The sequence below is a fragment of the Trypanosoma brucei genome, chromosome 3 (genome assembly GCF_000002445.2).
Source record: "Trypanosoma brucei brucei TREU927 chromosome 3, complete sequence".
In the NCBI taxonomy this organism is placed as follows: Eukaryota; Euglenozoa; class Kinetoplastea; order Trypanosomatida; family Trypanosomatidae; genus Trypanosoma; species Trypanosoma brucei.
Genome location: NC_007276.1, coordinates 65,634 through 86,152, shown reverse-complemented (window position 1 = coordinate 86,152; position 20,519 = coordinate 65,634). Strand labels below are relative to the sequence as shown.

At 40.4% G+C, this 20,519-nt stretch overlaps 2 protein-coding genes and 5 pseudogenes across 2 annotated transcripts, besides 9 other annotated features; all 7 read right to left on the bottom strand.

Annotated features, from left to right (window-relative positions):
* Positions 1 to 17: part of a microsatellite that runs on past the window's edge.
* Positions 1 to 20,519: part of a sequence feature (sequence corresponds to BAC RPCI93-6N20) that runs on past both edges of the window.
* Positions 51 to 95: a microsatellite.
* Positions 126 to 167: a microsatellite.
* On the bottom strand, positions 558 to 2,092 carry Tb927.3.400 (annotated as a pseudogene).
* Positions 3,939 to 5,477, bottom strand: Tb927.3.390 (annotated as a pseudogene).
* Positions 6,327 to 6,375: a microsatellite.
* Positions 6,486 to 6,619: a microsatellite.
* Tb927.3.380 lies at positions 6,896 to 7,346 on the bottom strand (annotated as a pseudogene).
* Positions 7,753 to 7,823: a sequence feature (T-rich).
* Positions 8,191 to 9,822, bottom strand: Tb927.3.370 (variant surface glycoprotein (VSG, atypical), putative; the record flags this gene model as incomplete). Its single annotated transcript, XM_838554.1, has 1 exon — positions 8,191 to 9,822. The coding sequence occupies one exon, from the start codon at positions 9,820 to 9,822 to the stop codon at positions 8,191 to 8,193; it is 1,632 nt and encodes a 543-aa protein (XP_843647.1).
* Tb927.3.360 lies at positions 11,647 to 13,179 on the bottom strand (annotated as a pseudogene).
* Positions 15,109 to 15,152: a microsatellite.
* On the bottom strand, positions 15,375 to 16,873 carry Tb927.3.350 (annotated as a pseudogene).
* Positions 18,276 to 18,316: a microsatellite.
* On the bottom strand, positions 18,708 to 20,288 carry Tb927.3.340 (variant surface glycoprotein (VSG), putative; the record flags this gene model as incomplete). The annotated part of the gene is made up of 1 exon (XM_838553.1): positions 18,708 to 20,288. The coding sequence occupies one exon, from the start codon at positions 20,286 to 20,288 to the stop codon at positions 18,708 to 18,710; it is 1,581 nt and encodes a 526-aa protein (XP_843646.1).

Genomic DNA, 20,519 nt, shown 5'->3' with positions numbered 1-20,519 from the left:
ATTACTGCTCTTATTATAATATTTGTATATACACACTCACAACACTCTCCTATCATTATCATTATTATTACCACTATTACTACTCTAATTATAATATTTGTATATACACACTCACAACACTCTCCTATCATTATTATCATTATTACTACTATTACTACTCTAATTATAATATTTGTATATATATACACTCACAAACACTCTCCTATCATTATTACTATTATCATCGTAATGCCAGCTAAAGTGCATATAATAGGCAAAATAAACTTAAATTACATATTAGAATAGCATTCATTTTTAATCCACTATCACAGCACTACTTTGCACCCAAAGGTCACTATCGTACAAAAATTTTTAGATATTTTAAATTTTTCAATGATTTTCAGACTTCACTAAAATTTTTGTGTTTTCTTACTTCTAAACAAATTCACTAATTTTTGCATTTTCGTAAAGTGTAAAAATATATCGAATTTTTATTAAACATACTCAAATTTTGATATTTATCTCAAAATGTCAATTGTTATAAATTTTCATAAAATTGAGCAAATATCCTTAAATTTTTAAAATTCTGCCAAACTCATAAATACTACAACAATTAGAGCAAATTTCTTATTGACAAGAAAGCTACCGTTTCGACATTTTTCTATGTCCTTGTCTTCCTCATTATCTTTTCCCTTCCTCCATGCACAATTTTGCTTGTCGCCTGTTTTGTCATTTTCGCAAGCGGTTTATCTTTGTGCCCTGTGCACCCAGTTGCAGCTGGCCCCTCTTTTGCTGCACCCTCTGTTCCTGCTGCTGCGCTTGTCTGCTCTTCTCCACTTTTAGGTTTGCATGTTCCTTTGTCCTCAGCAGTTCCTTCCCACTTGCAGTTATTATCTGTGCAGGTTGTATTAGTTATGTGATTCCCACAGCTCCTTTCAGCGCTCGTTGGGCTTGCCGTTGGAAACGTTTTCGTGGTCACCTCGTCCTCTTTCGGCATTTCTGACGCCTTGTAGAGCTCTATTGCTGCCTGAGCTGCTCTTTGTATCTTCGTTTTTGTGGCCGCCACTTGCTGTTTGTGCTTGTCGTATGTTGTTTGCATTTCCAGTGCTTGCTTCACCTTTGCTAGCCATTCGATGCCGGCGAAACCTTTGCCGTCTTTCTTGAAGGATTCCTGATAATCAACACAACTCGAGGCTTCGTTAGTGCACGCTGTTGTTAGGGCTCCCCCGTATACAACTGCGCCGTCAACGCCGTTTCCTTGCCCTACCATGCTTTGAAACGCCGCTACCGCTGTTCTCAGCTCGTCTGTTGGCTGTGTTGCGCCCATCTCTGTTGGACAGTTGCTTAGTAGTTCCGTCATCGCGCCGCCTTGTAGATTACCGCCGTTCTCAAGCGAGTTTGTGGCTTTTCCTTGCATGAATTCGCCGCTCGTCCGTGTGGCGCACAGACAGAGCATGTCGGTTAAGAGCGATTTGCCGGCCTCGGTGTTGGCGCAAGTGCTGCTTTTGGCGTCCGTCGGATTTTTGAGCTCGCAGGCCTGTGTCCCCGCCGCATAGTGCGCTTTACCGCCGCATAATGCTTCTGCTAGTGTATCCTTGATGGTTTATCGTATTGTCTTAGAACCGATTATGGGTTCTGACTGTACTGCTTCCACGTCCCTTGCTATCTCCAGCGTTAATTCCCTTATTCGTCGCGCTTTGTCGGAGCTGGCGCTTGCCTTGGCTGCCCCCTTCGTCTCTTGCGCCCATTTGCTGCTTTCATCGCTAAGATCCTTTGCTGCCTTCCGCCAACTTTCCCATTCCTTCTCCCAGTCTATTTTTTCTTCTTTTGCTTTTAGACCATCCTTTTTCTTCGCCCACGTGTTTTCTGGTGTCTGGTCGATGAACATGTCTTGCCATTCTTTCGGGCTTACTGACATGTTTGCCGCTAGAAGTGTGTTGTAGTCACTATCTGGTGAGAAACCGGCATCGGGTTCCGCTATGAGGGCCTTTGCCGACCTGTAAATTGCACACAGCGTGTAATACTGTCTACCACTTTTTCCGTGATTCGTAGACGACACTAGTGTCGCCAATGCAATACTAGAGATAAAAAAGGCATCAATAATCCTGGTCATTTGGAGTCCCTAATTTATCTATCAGGCTGTGTTGTATACTTAACTTGGCTTGTTTTCCGTCAGAGGAGCGTGGTGTAATGGGCCTGCAAGTTGAGTACCAAAAATTAGATGAAAGTCGCTGCTGGCGCTTAGCCGGTCAAGAGGTATTGTAAAATAGGCGGGGTTAACGTCTCTTTCATCCACGCAGTAGCGCTGTTTGCTCCTTTGTAATGATATTTTCGTGGCGCCGCATCCTTGTTACTTATATGCCCTCACATCGAAGCTTTTGAAGTTTATATAAGATATTCGTCATAATTTTTACTTCAAAATCCCAATGACCAGCGGTTTGTCGTCAAATTCAAAACCAACCTCTTCCCGTATTTACTCTATTTCCTCTATTGCAAGCATCCCAAATTTCACACATCTTCAGGTCATAGAACTGTAAGAATACCTTTTTCAGTCACCATGACTCTAAGCACCAACCTTTCCAGTAATTTTTTTACTTCCTCCATCCACTGCCGATTAAAGTGCGGTTTCTTGGATGTTAGCTGCATCGCTGACATTCTTTTTATTTGGAATTCGTCCACTAGGGCTGAAGACAATATGGACTTAGCTGCGCTTCATAGATGGTTTTGGATTTGAGACTTTCTTTTATATATGGCCCAGGGGTTTCCTTCAGAGTTAGTGACACACTTTTCTATAAGAAGCGTCTTTTTATTATAGAACCAATTGTGTCCAAGTGCAGGCCTTCTTTGTAATCCAAGCTCTAATTTACCTTTATTTATAAAGTTACAATCCACATTCATCCCTCATCTATCAAATTCCCATATATTTTCTGTCTAAAAAGTTTCCTGTCATCTCAAATCATTAAAAAGTTTTTCATCTAAAATTTTAATATTTATGGCCGTCACTGAGTTCTACTTTTTACAGTTTTTCTTATTTTACAGCTTCTGAAATAACAAATAAAGGCGGGTGTTTTTACCGACGTAATTAGACTGACTCTTCTGTTTTGGAGCCTTCTACTCTTTTGTTCGGTTCCGGTTTAGAATCTACAATTTGGTCCATAAAGCGCCTTTCTTATTTTTTTCGTTAATGTAATCTGTTAGTCCTGTGTTAGCGATCAATTTTATATGAATTACTCGGTCCTTCAAACGTCTTAATTCATGCCCATTATAACTAAAGAGAGTTGGAGGACTGTAAGAACGGATTTACTCGGCTTCCTATAGTTCCTCAATTGGTTCTATTATGAGCTATTTCAAGCATTTACCGCTTTTTATTCTGTTGTTTACCGTACTCCATTAATAGTCATTGTTTAAAAATACTTCTGTCAATAATATCATATGGTTTCACACAATTGATAATCATTATTACTGCATTTGATCATAAGAATTTGAGATTTCCTCACTTTTATACAATTTCTTTTTCCTACTTTTAATTTTACTTCTTTTTTCTGACGACTTTACTTACTTACAAGCTCACTCACTTGCTCTCACTACATCCTTGACACTAGTTCAGACTTTTCTATCATTATATCCAGTTGTTTTACACCATCACTCATTATTATTATGTTAGTACATACACACTCACAACACTCTCTTATCATTAAAATTATTATTATTATGACCCTAATAAATAAACATAAAATAAGTGAAAACTATATTAGAAAAGCACCTACATTTTTATAGACTGTTGCTCTACTACTTTACAACCATGATCCACTCTCATACCAAATTTTTCATATTATTTCTTTTTTCACTAATTTTCGGCAGTTTGTATACTTTCGTCAAACAGTGTTAAAATATATCAAATTGTCTCAAAATAGCAAATTTAATAAATATCATAAATTTGAGCAAAAGTACTTGAAAAACTAAAACTCTAGAAAACACATATAAGCAGCAGAAATTGAAGCACAATTTTTATTGAAGAGGAAACTGGAATCTTTGCAAGCATTGTTCTCGTAATTGCAGTTGTTAGTGCAATCTCCCTCTCTTTCCTTATTGGAGCACTTGGAGTTATGTTTCCCTCATTCCCTCCTATTTTTTTCTGCTGTTTCTTTTGCTGCTTGTTAGCCTTATTCACTTAATGTGCACTTTTGGCCAGCAGGCTTGGTGTCGTCATAAGTGCACCCAGTTTTTTTTTCACATTCAGTTTTGTTATCTCCTGCTGCTTTGCATTCTTTCTCCCTGTCTTCTGCTGATTTTGGGGCCTGCTGGCGCTTAGCTTCCTCAAGTTGCCCCGTCAGATCTTTGACTTGACTCTTCAGTCGGTCTGAGAAGAAGAAATACAGCCGCATTAAGTCGTTGATGTCTGTTATGTCGCTAAGTTTTTTCAGATTGGGGTCATGGGTTAACTCCTTGGTCAATGGCATTTCGTCGACATTTCTGCTGTAGATTGCTGTATACTCCTCTGGACTGCCGAACGCAGTTTGTATTTTGTCTGGAACCTCCGTGTCCCTTGTAGTGTCCGTGTGTATCGTCCCTAAAAAATGCACACGTGCTACACTCTTGGGTGAATTACTGGGTTTTGCCTTGTATAGCGTGCTCACGGCCTCCAGTGTTATGGTTTCCTCCGAAGCTTTTACTGCCTGCACTATGTGATATACATACGGGTTTGTTTGCTGCTTTGCCGCGACGTTGGCGAGGCCCTCTGTTGTTATGCCGTTGTCGGTTAGTTTAAATATTTCCGCTACTAGTTTTGGGTTGTTGGCTGCTAAGCTTGTTCCTGTGTCTCCGTGAAGTAATTTTACGGCGATGTCGGCGCTGTTGCTGTTGCATTTATGATCACCGTTGGAGAGTTCGCTGTGCGCGTTATTTCTGCTTAATTCGCCTTGTAGGCCGACGTGGCTGACGGCTACTGTTGCCTCTTTTTTCGGCTTAACCGCCGTCCAGTCCGAGACGCATTTTGCCTCCATGCTTTGCAGGTTGGTGTTTCCGGTTGCTGGCGGTCCTCCAGCGTCGTTGGGCGACAGGCAGTCATGTGTGATCGTTGAAATCGTGTGTTGCGTTTCGATCCGATCCAGTATTGCGCCGCCTGCTCGAGCTGCGTCGCGCACCGCTGTTATTAGCTTCGCTGGATTGTCGCCATTGTAAAACTCTATTGTTGTGCCCGTCTGCTCCGCGAAATGACTCCATATCATCTTTTCGCCTGGCGTCGCTTGTTCGGTACTGTTTGCGAGATTATAGACAAGAGCTCTTAGCAGATTTTGTAGCGCTTTTCGGCAAGGGGTTGCTGGTTCTTGCATGCTGGACAGCGCTTTCGCTGCTATGTTGTCCGCATATACGGCTATGTCGCATAGCGCTTTTCAGTACTTCTTTTTGATCGCGTCCCCGGCCGTTGGCTGTACTTGGTTCACTTTTGATACTAAGAACAAAGTCTGTACGACTAAGGCGTACGTTGCTTTTGCCATCCCTGGCTCACTCGTGGTCTTTTTTGTGTTTTCGGTGCCTGGCTTTAGTTTGCCTGTCCAGTGCGTCGTACAGTTGTTGTGGTATTTTTACCTGAATTTTCCCTTGGTTTGCTTTAAGGAGAGAAGTAAAGATTTGTTTATTTCTCGCCGCTTTGTCTAGTAACAACCGCATCGGTAGTCTTCGCTTGTAGCCGCCGGTTTCTCTTGGAGATCCCCACTTTGTGGTAGGCGCCGTTTGTGTACCACTGCCTATCCGCCGCGCATCTCTCCCCTCTTGCAAAACTATCTGCTATATCTGCTCGCTGCCCCACCATGCGCTTTTTTTTCATCGCTATTGTTTGCCTTTATGGGGCGGTTTCGTCACTAATTTTTGAAATCTAATAAAAAATACCAAACCATCGTGTTTCCCACCTATAACAGTTCCTGGCCATCCGGTCTTTCCACATCGAAGCTAGAACTCCGACATGCAGCATGTAATTCGAATCCTGTTGAGCTTCATTGCTAACCTCTAGGTCCGCCATCAGATTAAAAACGACACCAACTATTATTTCCACTGTAGCATATACCCATTGTTCCACGAAATAGGTTGGTATGGTGACTTTTTATTTATCGTTACCTTCTTTGTTATTTTTCTCCGCATCCCATTTCGTCACTCTGTATTGTTCTTTCGTTGTCTTCTACTCCGTATAACTTAGCGAGTGTGTCTGGTATGTGCACTATACACTGTCTCCACCTCACTTTAACATTAATTATCTTCTTTTTTAAAATGCTTCCTATACTCATATTTGTTTTTGAAACTTCATAAGATTCCATTTTCTTTTACGAGTTTCGTTTATTAAATTTCTTTGTACTCTTTCACTTCCTCTCATACATTACTCACTCACTCACTCCCTTACTCCCATTACATCATTGCAATTTCTTCAAGCGTATTTATTTTTCCAGGCCATTTAGTTTTAGCCATACTTTTATTATAATATTAGTATATATACACACTCTCAACACTCTCCCATCATTATCATCATCATCACTATTATTATTACTGCTCTTATCATAATATTAGTATACACACACTTACAACACTCTCCTATCAATATCACTTATATTATTATCGTTATAATGTTCTTAACTATTGTTTTTATTATAAACCTACTTGATGTCCATAATTAGAAAACAAAACAAAGCATGTTAAAATGTCACTATTTTTTATACACTAATATCCTACTGCTTAACAACAGCATGAAACTTTCATAAAAATATTTTACATTTTCTAGCCCTTAAATTTCATTAAATTTCTTTTTTCTTCTAAATAGTGTTAAAATATGTCACATAGTGGCAAATTTATTAATTATAGTAAATTGTTTCTAAATAGTAATATTTCATAAAATTGAGAAATAATTCTTAGAGTGCTTAAACTCTCATTATTCTAACAAAGCCACGAAAGCATCTGCTGTCAGAGAAAATTTCTTATTGATGAGGAAACTGAAAGAGCGGCATTCCGGCTTGGGAAGCTTTCCAGTACCATCAACAAAATTAATCCATTTACAGACTGCTTTCTCACTCTGTTTGACATCCTTGTTTTTTGCCTCACATGCTTTCTGGGATCGGTGTTTATTTTAATCTACCACAGTGCTTGTCTCTCCTGTTCCTGTTGCTGGGGTTTCTGTTCCTTGTTTAGGTTTACATTCCTGTGTTTTTGGCGGCATAATATTCGCAGTCCTTGCTTGTGTATTCTTCAGCTGTTGCGTTTTGTGGTTTGCATTTTTTCTGTCCCTCTACTGTTGGCTTGTTGCTTTGCTTTTGCGGTAGATTTATGCACGTAGTGATTTTGGGGCCATGCATTAAGATCTTTGACTGTCGCCGCCGGATCTGTTGGGGCATGGTGATGTGCACGCATTGGCCTGATGACACTGCAGTTAACTGCTCGCCTCATCCGCTTACTTTGGCTATGTTGCTGTGCCGCGCAACGACCTGTACAGGCTGCTACGTCGACTGGCTTTAGCTTCCAAACTCCATATTTTGCCATTTCCAAATATTAAGATTTTTTAGTTAGTGCCCCTTGAAAGGCAAATCGTTTCTCGAAGCGAAACTTCCACGCGCCACTGTTAACAAAAAAGCCGCGTGCAGCGCTATATGCCGAGCTAAAATGCACAAAAGCAAAAAAGTAACAAATTAGGTAGATGGCGCAGGTGAAAAATATAAGGATGAAGATGCTTGCTGGGTAAATAAGGGTCAGATCCCGCATCAAGAAAAAGAGCCGCTGCATCAATAAAATTTTAAAAATTGAAGAATTAGAAAAAATAAAAAATAAAAAGAAGTGAAATAAAAAACAATCAAAAAAATTAAAAACCTCAATCCAATAACCCTAACCCTAACTTCAAATCTGTTTAGTCTCTTTTCAGCTTGTTGATCGGTTTTGTTTCTCCTAAAATTAAAAAAAAGATTTAAAAAAGTTGGACAAAAATAAAAAACCTAAAAAACGAAGGTAAAAATAAAAAATGCTCCAAAAGACACAAAATTAAACAAAGTCGAAAATTAAAAAGCCCTTGAAAAAACCTAACCCTATAAATTCTAAAAAATCATAACCCTGAAAAAATTCTAAAAAAAGTGAAAAAAAGAGAAATTTTTTTAGCTATCATAAAAACTTTGCAGAATCACAAACTTACAAAACTACACTATTTCCGGGAAACTTTCAGTTGTTAAAATATATTAAATTTCAGCAAGGAAATAGAGGGTGAAAAATTTTAAAAAAAGACAGAAAAGTTGCAGCCATCAGAGTCGATTTCGTATTGACGAGAAAACTGAAATCCTTGCAAGTTTCACCCTCCCACTTACAATCCGGAGATTTGCAGTCATCCTTTTTCTTCCCTTTGCATTTCTTTGTTGTTTTTTTAGCTGATTCTGTTTGAGTTGGTGCTACAGGGACGTTGTTTGCTTTTGCTTTGCTTGCATTATATGTACACTTGTTTGTCCCATCACTTGCCGTTTCGTAACTGCATTTTTTATCAGTATTGCATTTTTGTTCACCATCTAGTTTATTGCAGGCATGTTCTGCTGCGGCTGCTCCATAATCACCCAGTTTATCCTTGGAAAGCTGTTCCTCAGCTTCCTTTAGTTTTGCGATAAAACCATCGATCTTGCGTTGTGTATAGTACATTTGTGCGATTTGCAAGTCTATTGGGGTTTCCAGGTTCGTCAGGCTCGTTGCTGTGTTGCCCGCCATCAGTGTTTTTCTCAACGTCTTTGCTTGTGCTTCCTTGTATAGCTTTTCTGGGTAGTTGTCCTCGCCGTGTTTGAACAATTTCTCAGCCACTGTCTTGATTTGTTCGCCGTCTTTGCTCAGGTCATACTCGCCGCTTTCGTTGTCGATTATGTTTTTCAGGGCTGTTAATACTGCTACTGACTGTTTGAGCGTTTGTGCTTCGGGCTTGGAAAACCCTGCCTTGAAGCTCGTCTCGCATCCCTCGAGCTGGACGTACTTGTCCCACAGCCTCACATATTGTTGATTTTGTCCCTTGTTTGGCAGCCCTTTGGCCTGCTTTGACAGAGAATTTATGAGTTGACTTGACCGTGCAGTGTTTGTTTGGTGTTTAAGGATATATCCATTGGTGAACGGAATGTCTTCCTGCGGTCCTGTGTCTGAGTTTAAGGCGGTTGCAGTGGCTGACGTAAGGACGCAGTGTTCGTTGCAGCTGCTTGTTAGAACACCGTCGACGAGGCCCGTGCCATGGTCCATGCCGACAAAGCCTTTCTTTGTTAGCACTTCTGTCTCTTCGGGTCCTTCCGTTATGTCGTGCGGCTTGATTTTGCAGCTCGATAGTTGTGCAGTGGCTGCGTCGGTTGCTGGCGACGTCGGTGAGCTTAGTTGTGCGAGGTACCCGTAGTTCGATGCTCCTCTGTTGTGTCCCATTATTTCTAAGAATTCAGCAATCCGTCCGTGCGTGTAGCCTATGAAGGCCGGTGTTTCTACGGCCACTTTGTAGCACCTGGCGATTTCTGGTTGTTTGCTTTTCAGCTGCTCTCTTATCTCAGCCACAAGTCCTATTGCTGCTGCGTGTGCCTCTGCGTTTTGCATCTTTTGTGCCGCTGCGACTGCTTCTACAGCCAACTTTGTTGCCGCTTTGGTGTAGTCCGTAATTAATATTTGGAGCTTGAGTGCACGGTTATACACTTTGTTTGCATCCGCGGTTAGCGTGCATAGCGGTTTCCACTTTGCGCCTTGGATTGCGCCTTTTGAATTGCCGTCCACATTTAGTGCATGAAAAAGTAAGAGAAACATGACCCAGAGGCAACTGTGCAGTGCTGAATACCGCATTTTTTCACTTTTCTCTTCCCTTAGCTGGCTCATTTTGATCTGGAAAGGTAAGAAAGATTGCTTTTCATATTGTATTAGCGTTAGCAAATGTATTTCTATATTATTTTTTGGTATGGGAGCATCGGTGGTATTGAAAACTGAGAGAGGTTATTTGTGCGAAGAAGAGATCAGATATGGCGTGGATTGTTTCCATCTATGTTTATGGTGGTGCTTTCTTCAGAGTCTGTGAACCTACTGTTGATGTTTGCTTACACAGCTTTATTGAGTTTGAATTGAACCTTTACTCCCTTATAGTATTATGTCACACAAAAGAGAACTCAAAGTGGGTTATAACATTGACAGACTTGTAATAGCTATGAGTCTGCCCGTCTTAATCGCCCGATGCTTCTATTTGGTGCTAAATTTAAATTGGACGATACCTTCCGCTTGAAAATAGCGCATACAGGTTCTCTGATGCTTTGGGTGAACCCATTGCTATTTCTATTCAACAGTATGTTCGCATTATGTCCCTATACACAAGCTCAACTACTAATTCCCGCTGTAGATATTACCTATTTATGTGTAAAAACGACTCTCATCTTCGGTTTTAGAGTTGTTTGCTTTTTGTTCTTAGCAAGCTCGTGAATTGTCCCAAACATCATCGTAAGTTTAGGTTTTAACTTTGCCTCGTATATTGCTGGTTCGCTGGTGTCCATATTGTTTCCGTTATGTTTTGTTACTGAATTTGTTTCTGGTTTAGTACGTAAAACTCTTTCAATACGGCGATTGTTGTTCACGTGCAATCTGTCTGCTTGTGTAAGTCCCATTTCATTTTCGTCCTTTTTACTGTCTTCTAGGCTTAACTGTACAAAAATTTTAAAGGGACGAAGTGCTTATTAGAAGTGAGTATTTACTAGCGGTTTTTATTTTTTAACATAAAAGCAATTTTCATGCTTTAAGCTATGTCTTTTATAACACACTAAATTTTCAATTTGAGCTGAATTTTCGCATCTTCACATTCTGTCAGTCTAGGAAACAATGAAAAGCTTTATTCTATCTAATAACTTTTTCAATTTTCCTTTACCTAGTCACCATTAAATCTCACTGCTGTTGCTTTTTTTATACAAAAGCGCTTTTATTTTAGTGTTTAGCCGCATTCATATGTTTCCTTCCACATTTTGCAAATTTGGTGTTGTTTTTGTTTTGCAAGGTTTTTGTGCGATTGCATGCTTCTCGATTGTCTCTCTCAGATGACTGGATTAACTTAAAAACACATATTTAACGAATTATTCGTCCTTTATTAGCTGCTCCACTGTTTCGTATTTCAGTTATACCATAATAATGCACATCGTCATGTTTTCGTTTAAAAATACGCTTATGCCATCTCTATTCCTACACCTCCTTGTCTTTCTGTTTTTCCTTTATAATATTTTCTTTCTACTCTCTCTTAATCACTGTCCCGCACTCTCAAATAATCTCATTGTTATTAGTTTAGTCACTTTAATTTGGTCGTTCACTAAGGCTTTACCAACTATATTACTATAATATTTGTACATACGCACTCACAACACTTTTCTATCATTATCATAATTATTATTATTACTGCTGTTTTCATGACTGAAACTAATATCCGTAAGATAAAATAAATAAAGCAAGATAACAAAGTTTCATAATAGAACTCATTTTTTATACTATAATATCTTATTAAGTTAGACAAATAGGTCAACATTATACCAAAATATCATAATTTTGAGTTTTCCGAAAAATTGACACATTCTGAAAAGGTTTGAAAATGTGTTAAAATATATCAGATTTTGTCGATGTACAATTTTCATAAATATTATATAAGTAAACAAAATCCTTAAGATATGAGAATCATTAAGATATTGTACTCTCAAAAGCAGCAGCTGTACTCGGAGCCGATTTATTATTTACAAGAAAACTCGAGTCTTTCCACTCTTTTCCTTTCCGCTTACAATCCAGAGATTTGCAATCTTTCTCCGATTTCCCTTTACATTTTCTTTTGTGGCTCATGCAGCTCCATATGTTTCTTGAATTGTCTTTCCTTCTCCCTCTTTAGCTTTGCAGAAGTCTCCTTCACTCTTTTCAGTGCTATTCCATTTGCATCCCCTTTTGTTTTTGCACTCAGTTATTTTTTAATATTTTCACATGCTTTTTGTTTATCCTCGGTGTTGGCGTTTTATGAATTGGTGCTTTCTGAGCTCGCTACTGCCTTTGCTGTTAGTGCAGCCGCGATCAGCTTGTACAGCTGGCCGGCTTGAATGTTAAGACTATCTAGATTTCTTATTCTGTTTTTGAGGTCTGCTTGTACATCTGCGAGCGTGTCGAGGTTGTCTGCGGCCTGCATCAAGTTGTTTGTACCAGTATATTCCGGCCGCCCGAGTCGTGTCTTTGAATGCGGCGCTTTAGTCTAAGCAAACCTTTGTTGCGGGTGCTCTGCAGGCTTGCGTTTGACTTTGTCCTTGGAATTCCGCAGCGTTGGTGCCGATGTCGGCGCTTGCATCCCTTTGTAGCCGTCCTGTGAATACCGCTAGTCCAGCCCTTATGTGCTGTGCTGTCGTTTTGCCTTTATATATTTCCTTGCATTTGCTTTCTAGTGTTGCCCACGCTGCTGTCTTGCTCTGCTCGTTGCAGGCTTCCCAGGCGCCGCTGTCGCAGTTAGCAACCGCGAAACCACATGTTTTGCTTCCCGAGCTAGTTGTGTCAGTTACACACAAACAAAAGAAGTCGTGTACTAAACTCGTACCTGTATTTGGGCTTTTGCAGCCGTTGCCTCTGTTGCTGCAGCCGCCATGGCCAGTTCCCGGCGCGCCTTGTACTTTTGTTTTGCTTTCGCCATACTTTGCGTTGCTTAGCTTCGTTATTGCCGGTGATTTTTCGGGGTTTGCTGCATTGTCTGCGCTTGCTTTCAGTTGACCATATAAGGATGTTGCCTGGTCTTCGAGTTCGTGCAGAGCGGCGATGAAACCTGTTGCTGCTGGGTTGCTGCGTTGGCTGTCTGTTAGTGGCTTGAATCTTGGTGGATTTTTGAGCCGCAGCTTTTTTGACCGTGCGCCACTTTGCCCAGCGTTTTTTTGCAGTCATCTTGTTTGTTTTTTCTTGTTTGCATGCGGTTTTCGCGGCGGCTGCCTCCTCTGCAGTGTCGGCTGCAGGTACGCTGCTAATATTTTTCGCACTTGTTGTTGCCGCTACAATTTCTCTTATTTCGTCGATTTCTTTGCTTGGAACCGCGATTTTTGGATATGTATCGCTCAGCTTTCCCGATGATTGTCTTTCAATGACACACAGTGTTGCGAAATCCGCCGCGTTGAGCCCATCCGCCGCCGTGGCGTCGCATCGAAGCATACTGCTGCGTAACGACAACGCTAGCACCAGTATGAAATTAATCATGTCTTCAGTTACTTACCTGTCTGTGTAAACTTAAAGAAAGAGCCGCTATTGTTTAAATAAATAATATACCTGCTAGTGAATTCCGCATTTTTCTAATGTTCGCACAAAACACTAGGCCGCTGGCGGTCGCTATCATCGGAAGCTTCGGCATGCTTTTATTGGACCACCAAAAGTATCCTTTGCGCATTTACAGGTGACGCTTCTGGTTATAGCCAGCGTTTATGCTCGCTCTTTAGTTCTGTTGGTGAAAACATAGTTTTAATTAAGGATCAATCAAATAGAAGTGAAGTGAACTGCAAAGTTGCTGGTGGTCGGCTCTATATGCAGCAGAAGAACGCTATCTGTTTTCTCTGCTGCAAACGAGCAAACTTTTCCGCTTCCGCACTTAAAGAAAGTATTTCTTTAGAACCATGCGGGTGGTGTGCTTAGTTTTTTGTTTTGCGATTCAGTTTTGTTAACTAGTTATTGTTTAGTATTACTTTGCAGGCCGCGGAAAGCTACTTTGTTGCTTCCTTCTACATTTGCCACTTCTCAGGATGAAATACACGAAGTCTGTACATATATATCTGTCATGTTTTTTCACTAAATCTTATTTGCTTTGATTACAATCGTATTATTTGTCAGTCTGCTTTCCTTTTTCTGCCACCAGGTTCGCTACTAGATTTATTTCCCGCTCAGTGTAATTGCTTCAGCCTCTTTTTCTTATTAAACTTTTATGAAAAGTACGCAGTTAGGCTAAAAATTTTCTACTTTAAGTTCCAAGTTAGTTTGTCCTATATCCATATATTTTTTATATTTTAACTGCCTTAATTTCCCCTTCTATCTTTTAAAATACTACTATTTTAATCTACATAAAAATTGAAAACTTAGGTTTTCTAATATGCTTTTTTTATTGGTAATTCTCCACTACATTCTAGAGAAATACCCAAGTACTGCTGTTTCTTTTTCATAAAACGACTGAGTTTCGTCTCTCACGCATTCTGTGTTACTGTATTTCGCTGTTATTAAGACTGAATAATTCGGGTCCAGAACTATCTCCGTTTCTGGTTCTTCTCAGTTAATACGTAGCCGTTAGATACGGGCTGCCGACGACTTTCATGTAAATGATTCGACCATTAATGGTGTTAGCAGAGGCCTCCTCCACCAAAATGAAAGTGTGGCAGCGTTACTTATAATTCTCTCTAAATCCTAGAGGTCTTTTATTGATTCATATATGTTCTATGTTACGCAGCTCTTGCATCTTTGTTATTTTTTGTTCCAAAGTAATTCATTAGTAGAGATAGTTGAGAAATGCTCTTCACAATAAAATTATAGTATCTCCCACTAATTTTAGCGCTTCTCCACCTAATAAGACGAAAGTTTGACATCACTTCAGACTTGCCAAATCCTTTCTTCTCACTCACTTTTATGTCTCTTCTTATTTTTCACAGCTGGATATTATTGTCCACCACTTTGGTAAAAACAACAGTCGCAAACTATCTTACATGTCGAATCTATTCAGTTGTAAGTGAAACGTGGCACAACATCTCCTTTTCTATCTTTTCCTTCCGTGCTGTCCTGTTTTGTTCTGTATTCTACCGTTTCATTCCATATTTTCATTCCTTCCCTGAAGTGAAGTGATGCTGCTTCTTGATATAATATTTTTGCTGCAATTTTTCCTATACACTATAATTTTTTTAATGATTGTCATCGATACCACATTTTTATGTATAATGCCGGTCATAGTCATATTTATGTTTGAGTTGAGCATATTTTATCTTATTTTATCTCTTTGTATTTCTCTACTTCCTTTAAGAATAATATACCCTCTTTTCTTCCATTAACTTACTTCCATTACATCATTTTCACTATTTTAAGTGTGCTTACATTATGTTTCAAGTCGTTCTGCTAAACACTATTAAATAATTAGTATATACACACAACACTCTCTATTGCTATTATTATTATTACCACTGTCATTATAATATCATTATAACCATAAATTATATCTGTACAAAAACATAACTAACCAACTAAACAAAATATAACAAAAAAGAGCGCTATACCATATCACCTTACTGCTTTACACTCATAGGCCAAAGTAATACGAATATGTATGTATTTTTCATTCTCTAAATTTCATATTTTTTAAAATGTTTGACGATAAGTGTTAAAATCTCTCATATTTTTTTAAAATAGCAATTTTTAAAAAGTTCCTAAAATGAAACCAAACTTATAAATGCAAAACAAATCAGAGAAAATATCTTATTTGAAAGAAAACTAGAGTCTCTGCAATTTTAATTTCCCATTTGCACTCTTTTCCCACAAGTTGTTTGGTTTAGAAAGTTGCTGCAAACAGGTTTTTTAGTATTATCCCCGTCTTCCTTTTTTCCTGATTTGTCTGTTTCATTTGTTTCTTTTCCTCCATCATTCTTTGTAATCGTTGTGGTTAGCGTCTTTTTTTGCAGGTTTTGTGCATAAAAGTGAGCTATGGCTTGCGCAAAGTAGTTTTTGCTTAGTTCCTCCGTCGTTCCTGTTATTTTGCTATCACCACTACCTATTGATATCGTGTCCTTGCTTAGTTGTTCTCTGAACACTTTTTTAATGTTCATTGTGGCACAGCCGAAAAGTTGTTTAGCTCCTTTTGTGGGATCTTTCTTGCTCTCTGCCTTATTTACTTCTTCTTCGCTGCTATATCGCGCGAAAACCTGTATTGCCGTGCTGCTTGCCATGTTATCTAGTCTCCTGTACTTTATTTGCCCCGTTTGCATTTGTTTGCTTGCTTTGGCCACGGTGCAAGCTGTTTTAAGCTCTTCATCAGTTGTTAGTAGCGCGAAGTCTTCTGGCCCTTGCCCTGTTCTGCCGTTTCCTACCCCACTGTCCGCTAGGTCAATTGTGCGGGAACTAAATTCACCAACGGCGTTTGTGGTTTTGATCCCGAAAACGTTGATGCCGCTGGCGGTGGCCGTGCCTTTGTTTTTTCTGGCTGTGCCATAGCCGTCTGTTCGCACTATGAGTGCGACTGCGTCTGATATGGTTCCTTTGATTTCTACTTTCGCCGTTATTTTTTTGGCCTTTAGTGCACTTAGGCTGCGTAGCTTCAGCGCCTTGGGTTCTGTGAGTTTAGCGCCGGCGGCTTGTATCTTGGCGAGTGTTTGTGGAGTTTTCTCGCACGTTTTTTCGGTTTCCCTGGTGGCTGTTATGGTGAGTGTACATGTCTATTGCGTTCCGCTCGTCGTTAGGCCCACGGGTTTTTGCGCCTACTGAGTGTTGCCTGCCTTTCCGTGGACTGAGTCTATTTCTAGATTGAGTGCAGCGAGCTCCGCCGTCCACGCTTGCAGTTTTGGCATCGCAGCGACGACTGGGCCGTTTTTGCTTTGAAGTCCGCCGTGGCTGCTGCGACCTCCACCATAGCGAGCGTTGCTAGGGTCCTGTAACCCAGTCTTTTGGGTGTAGTAGCATAGCGTACGGCTGCGAGCGCGAACAGTTTTATTTCTTGGTTTTTGGCATCTACGGCGGAACTTGCTCTCTCAGACCACTGCTTTAGTTCGTTTATCAAAACTCGTGCCTACGTTGCCTCCGTGCAAACGTATATGACATCCAGTTCGGCTTCCTCTATGGACTTGTCTTTTTGATCCACGGTTGCGTAATTTGTCGTGCTGGTTAGCAGTGATACGGCTACTGCCACAACGCACGGCAGGCTTACCTGTTTCATCTTATGACCCTAAGGCTTTCAGTTGGTCCGCTGGCTTTTCGGTTGCTCATCGAACCCCTAGACCGTATTTCAACCTGTTACCTAAGTTTCAAATCGTGTGCTGCGGTCTTTAAAAAGATATTCGATCTGCTATAGTTACAAAAAATGAAAAAGGCTACTCAATAGTCTATTATCACCTGCCTGTTGCTGTTAAGTTGGGGGGAGGGGTGAAGTTACGGTGCTTTTCTGTTGGTGTCGTTCGCTGGTACGTGGCGCATAACCTGCATCTAGCGACTTGTGTTGCCTGGTAAGTTGTTTGTGGTGTCTCTAACCTCTTTTGTCGGTCCTTTGGTGTATTTTATAACTTCCTTCGCTCTGACCACAGCAAAAACTGACATTTTGGCTACTTTTATCTGTCAGAGCTGTTCGTTTTCCTCTACAAGCGAGATTATCAGTAGGCGCATTGATCGGCTTGCTTTGACTCTCTTGGTTGTCGGTTCTTTACTTCTTTTAAACTCTACTTTTCTTTCCTTTACTTGCGCCGCTGTAAACTTTCCGCATCAAGCTTTGCTAGGTGCGAAGTTTTGTTTCGTTTTTCTTGAACGTTTGAAAAGAAAGCACGCTGTTAAACCACAAATTTTCCACTTTATAATTCCAAAATACCTTGTTCAGTATTCGTATCTAGAAATTTAAGATTTATGATGTTTACTGCGGTATGGCAGCTGAATAATCCGTGGGCCTCGCTATTACTTGGAATTGCACGATAGCGCTGCTCCTTTTCCCGTGCATGGTTTCTCTTTTCTTTCCTTCATTCTGCGTGACTGCATTTTGTCACTATTTAAGACTGGGTAATTTGGCCTCAGGTCGCACCTCCCTTGCTTCTTTTTCTCAGCTAAGACTGGTCGCTAACTTTCCACCTGAAACAACTTCTACATGAATCATGTTTTTACGCTGCTATGATTTGGATATTATAACAATGTAGTAGTATTCGTGTACTATTTCTGACATTTTCCCCTCGTAAACACCCTTTGTTGTGTCCCCGTTGTGCTGTTTTATTCTTTTGGTGGTAGTTTCGCCTACTGTTTTAGTGAAAAGCATATGGTTCTTCTATTGCTGACAATGATAAAGCAAGATCATTTTCGCGGTTAATAGACTCTCTGTGTTCATGCTGTCTCTCTAGAGCTTCTTCCCTACAAAAATTATTTTTTTCGTTGGATCTGTCATTCACGCTGCATGTAATCTGTTTCCTCTCTTCATTTTCTTCCATCACTTTTTATTGCTTTTCTCTGGATTATACTTTCTTCGCCTTTTACTTCAAAAACGACAAAATAATTGTTTAATTTGCTTCTGTTGAGCTGTTAGTCATCATTTCCATTACTACTCTTATTATAATATTCATATATACACACTCACAACACTCTCCTATTATTATATCATTATCATTATTATTACTGCTCTTATTATAATATTCGTATATACACACTCATAACACACGCCTATCAATATTATTATTATAATAACACTAACTAATCTCCATAAAGTAAACAAACAAAAAAAAACAAACACAAATACATAAAACTAGCAAACGTTTCAGAATACCACTCGTTTTCATACAATATCCTTCTACTATTTTACACCCATAGGTTACCATCATACACACTTTTGGTAAAGTTCTCATATGTTCCATCTTTTCAATAATTTTTGAAAAAAATTAGATTCTTTAAGACGTTTCAGTAACCTACACATTTTTATCGAAAATATGTTAAAATATTTCAAATTTTAGAGGTTTTATCAAATTAACTCTAAATGCCAAATTTTATAATTTTCATAAAATTAAGCAAAAGTTCTTAGAACGCTAAAATGCTGCAATACTCACAAATGCAGAAACCATTAGAGTCAATTTCTTATTGACGGGAAAACGTGAATTCTGACACTTTCCTTCTATCCATCCGCAAACAGATTTTTTATCTTTTGGAATATCACCTTTTACTGCAGCGCATTCGTCAGAGGTTTTTGCTTGACTACACTTGTCTGTTGTTGTCTCTTCATTTCCTCTATTTGTTCCTGTTTGAGCTGCTTCTTTTGTTATGTGTGTTTTATTTACTTTGCAGTGGGGACCATCCTCGTCATTTTTACCTTGCCACTCACAGTTTGGCTGTTTTTCTTTGCACTCAGTTGCTTTCTTTATTGCTTCGCACTGGTCCGCTTGTTGTTTGTTGCCATTGCCTGTTGATGTGTGCTGTTTTGGGGAAACACCTTCCCTTTTTTGTTGGCTGCTCTTTGCGCGTTGTGGTATAAGCCAGGCTGCAGCTGTTTGCGTTTCGAGCGCTGTGGTTAAAGTGTCGACACGTGCCACCGCTGCTTCTCGCTTGCGTAAGGCAGTCTCTACTGAACGAAGCTTTTTCACCCATTCTATTTCCTCGAAAGCTTTGTTTCCTTTGTCAGAAAAGTCTGCGTACTTGATGCAGACTCCGTTGGCGTTTTTGCCGTCGCAGCTGAAGTCGCCTTCGTATTTGCCGAGGTAACCGCCTTCCTTGTGCTGGGCTATTTTGTGCTTAACTGCTGCTAGTGCCTCGGCTATATTGGCGGCTGTTATTGTATGGCCTGTTTGTAGTTTGCATGCCCCTTTTATTTGCGCATAAGCTGCGTTGACGGTTGCTGATGCTGTGTCCCACGTTGACGTCAAAGTGTTGCCGAGGTTCTTTCTGCAGACGCTCCCTTGACCTTGTGGTGGCGATCCTGTGTCTGTCCAGCAAAGGCAAAGCAAGGCATCTGCTAGCGCTTGGCTTGTACCTATTTTTGCACCTGAGGCACAGATTCCCCGTGTCGCGGTTCGCCTCACAGCTGCCGATGCCTGTTTCCCTGGGTGCGCTTCCGGTTTGTCGCCATAGACAGATTGGTCTAGTGTCGCGGCTAGAGCTGCTGCTGTGGTTGCTGCTTCGGCTGTTTCGACGCCTTGTAATGCATCCATGAGTGGCTGTGTCGAGTTAAGCAAGTGTTTTATTAGTTGAGCAGCTTCTTTTCGCTGTTCTGCGTCTAATGACGGTATCCCACTTGCTTGGAGTTTGTCATGCGTTTCGCCGCCTTTTGCTGAGCGTTTTGCTGCGGCCGCCCAGGCCGGCCACTCAGTTGCCCAGTCCTCTGGCAGTTTACCCGCTTGCTGTGCTTTTGTCCACTCTTGTACATTGCCGTCAGTGTCTAGTAGGTGCTTTGTCCAATCTCCTGTGGAAAGACTAATATTGATGTCTGTGAGTTGTTGTCTGAGGTTCCTCCATTTAGTTGGTATGTCGTTCAGAGCTGGTTTGCCTGTAGCTACGTCAAGGACACTGCAGAGAACGGTGAAGTCTGGTTCGTTGTCCGCTGCATTTGTGTCTGCTTTTGTCCAATGCGCAGAGAGGATCCATAGTGTCCCTATTGTTGTTGTAATCGCTTTCATTTTGGAATTTGGGAGGTTGCCGGACGACGTTGCACCTTTGGGATTGCACTGAGTCTTATGCTTGTTTTTGACGTTGTTTAGCCGCTCTTTTGATCCAGGGGTGCGGACTGGTGCTTGGTGTGAGTGTGTTTTTGCTGCGAATTATAAAATCTGCATTTTTTGGCGCTTCAAAAAGAGAGCCGCGGTAAATGGCATATTATTCATCGAGTGACTGTCGAAGCACTAGGAGTG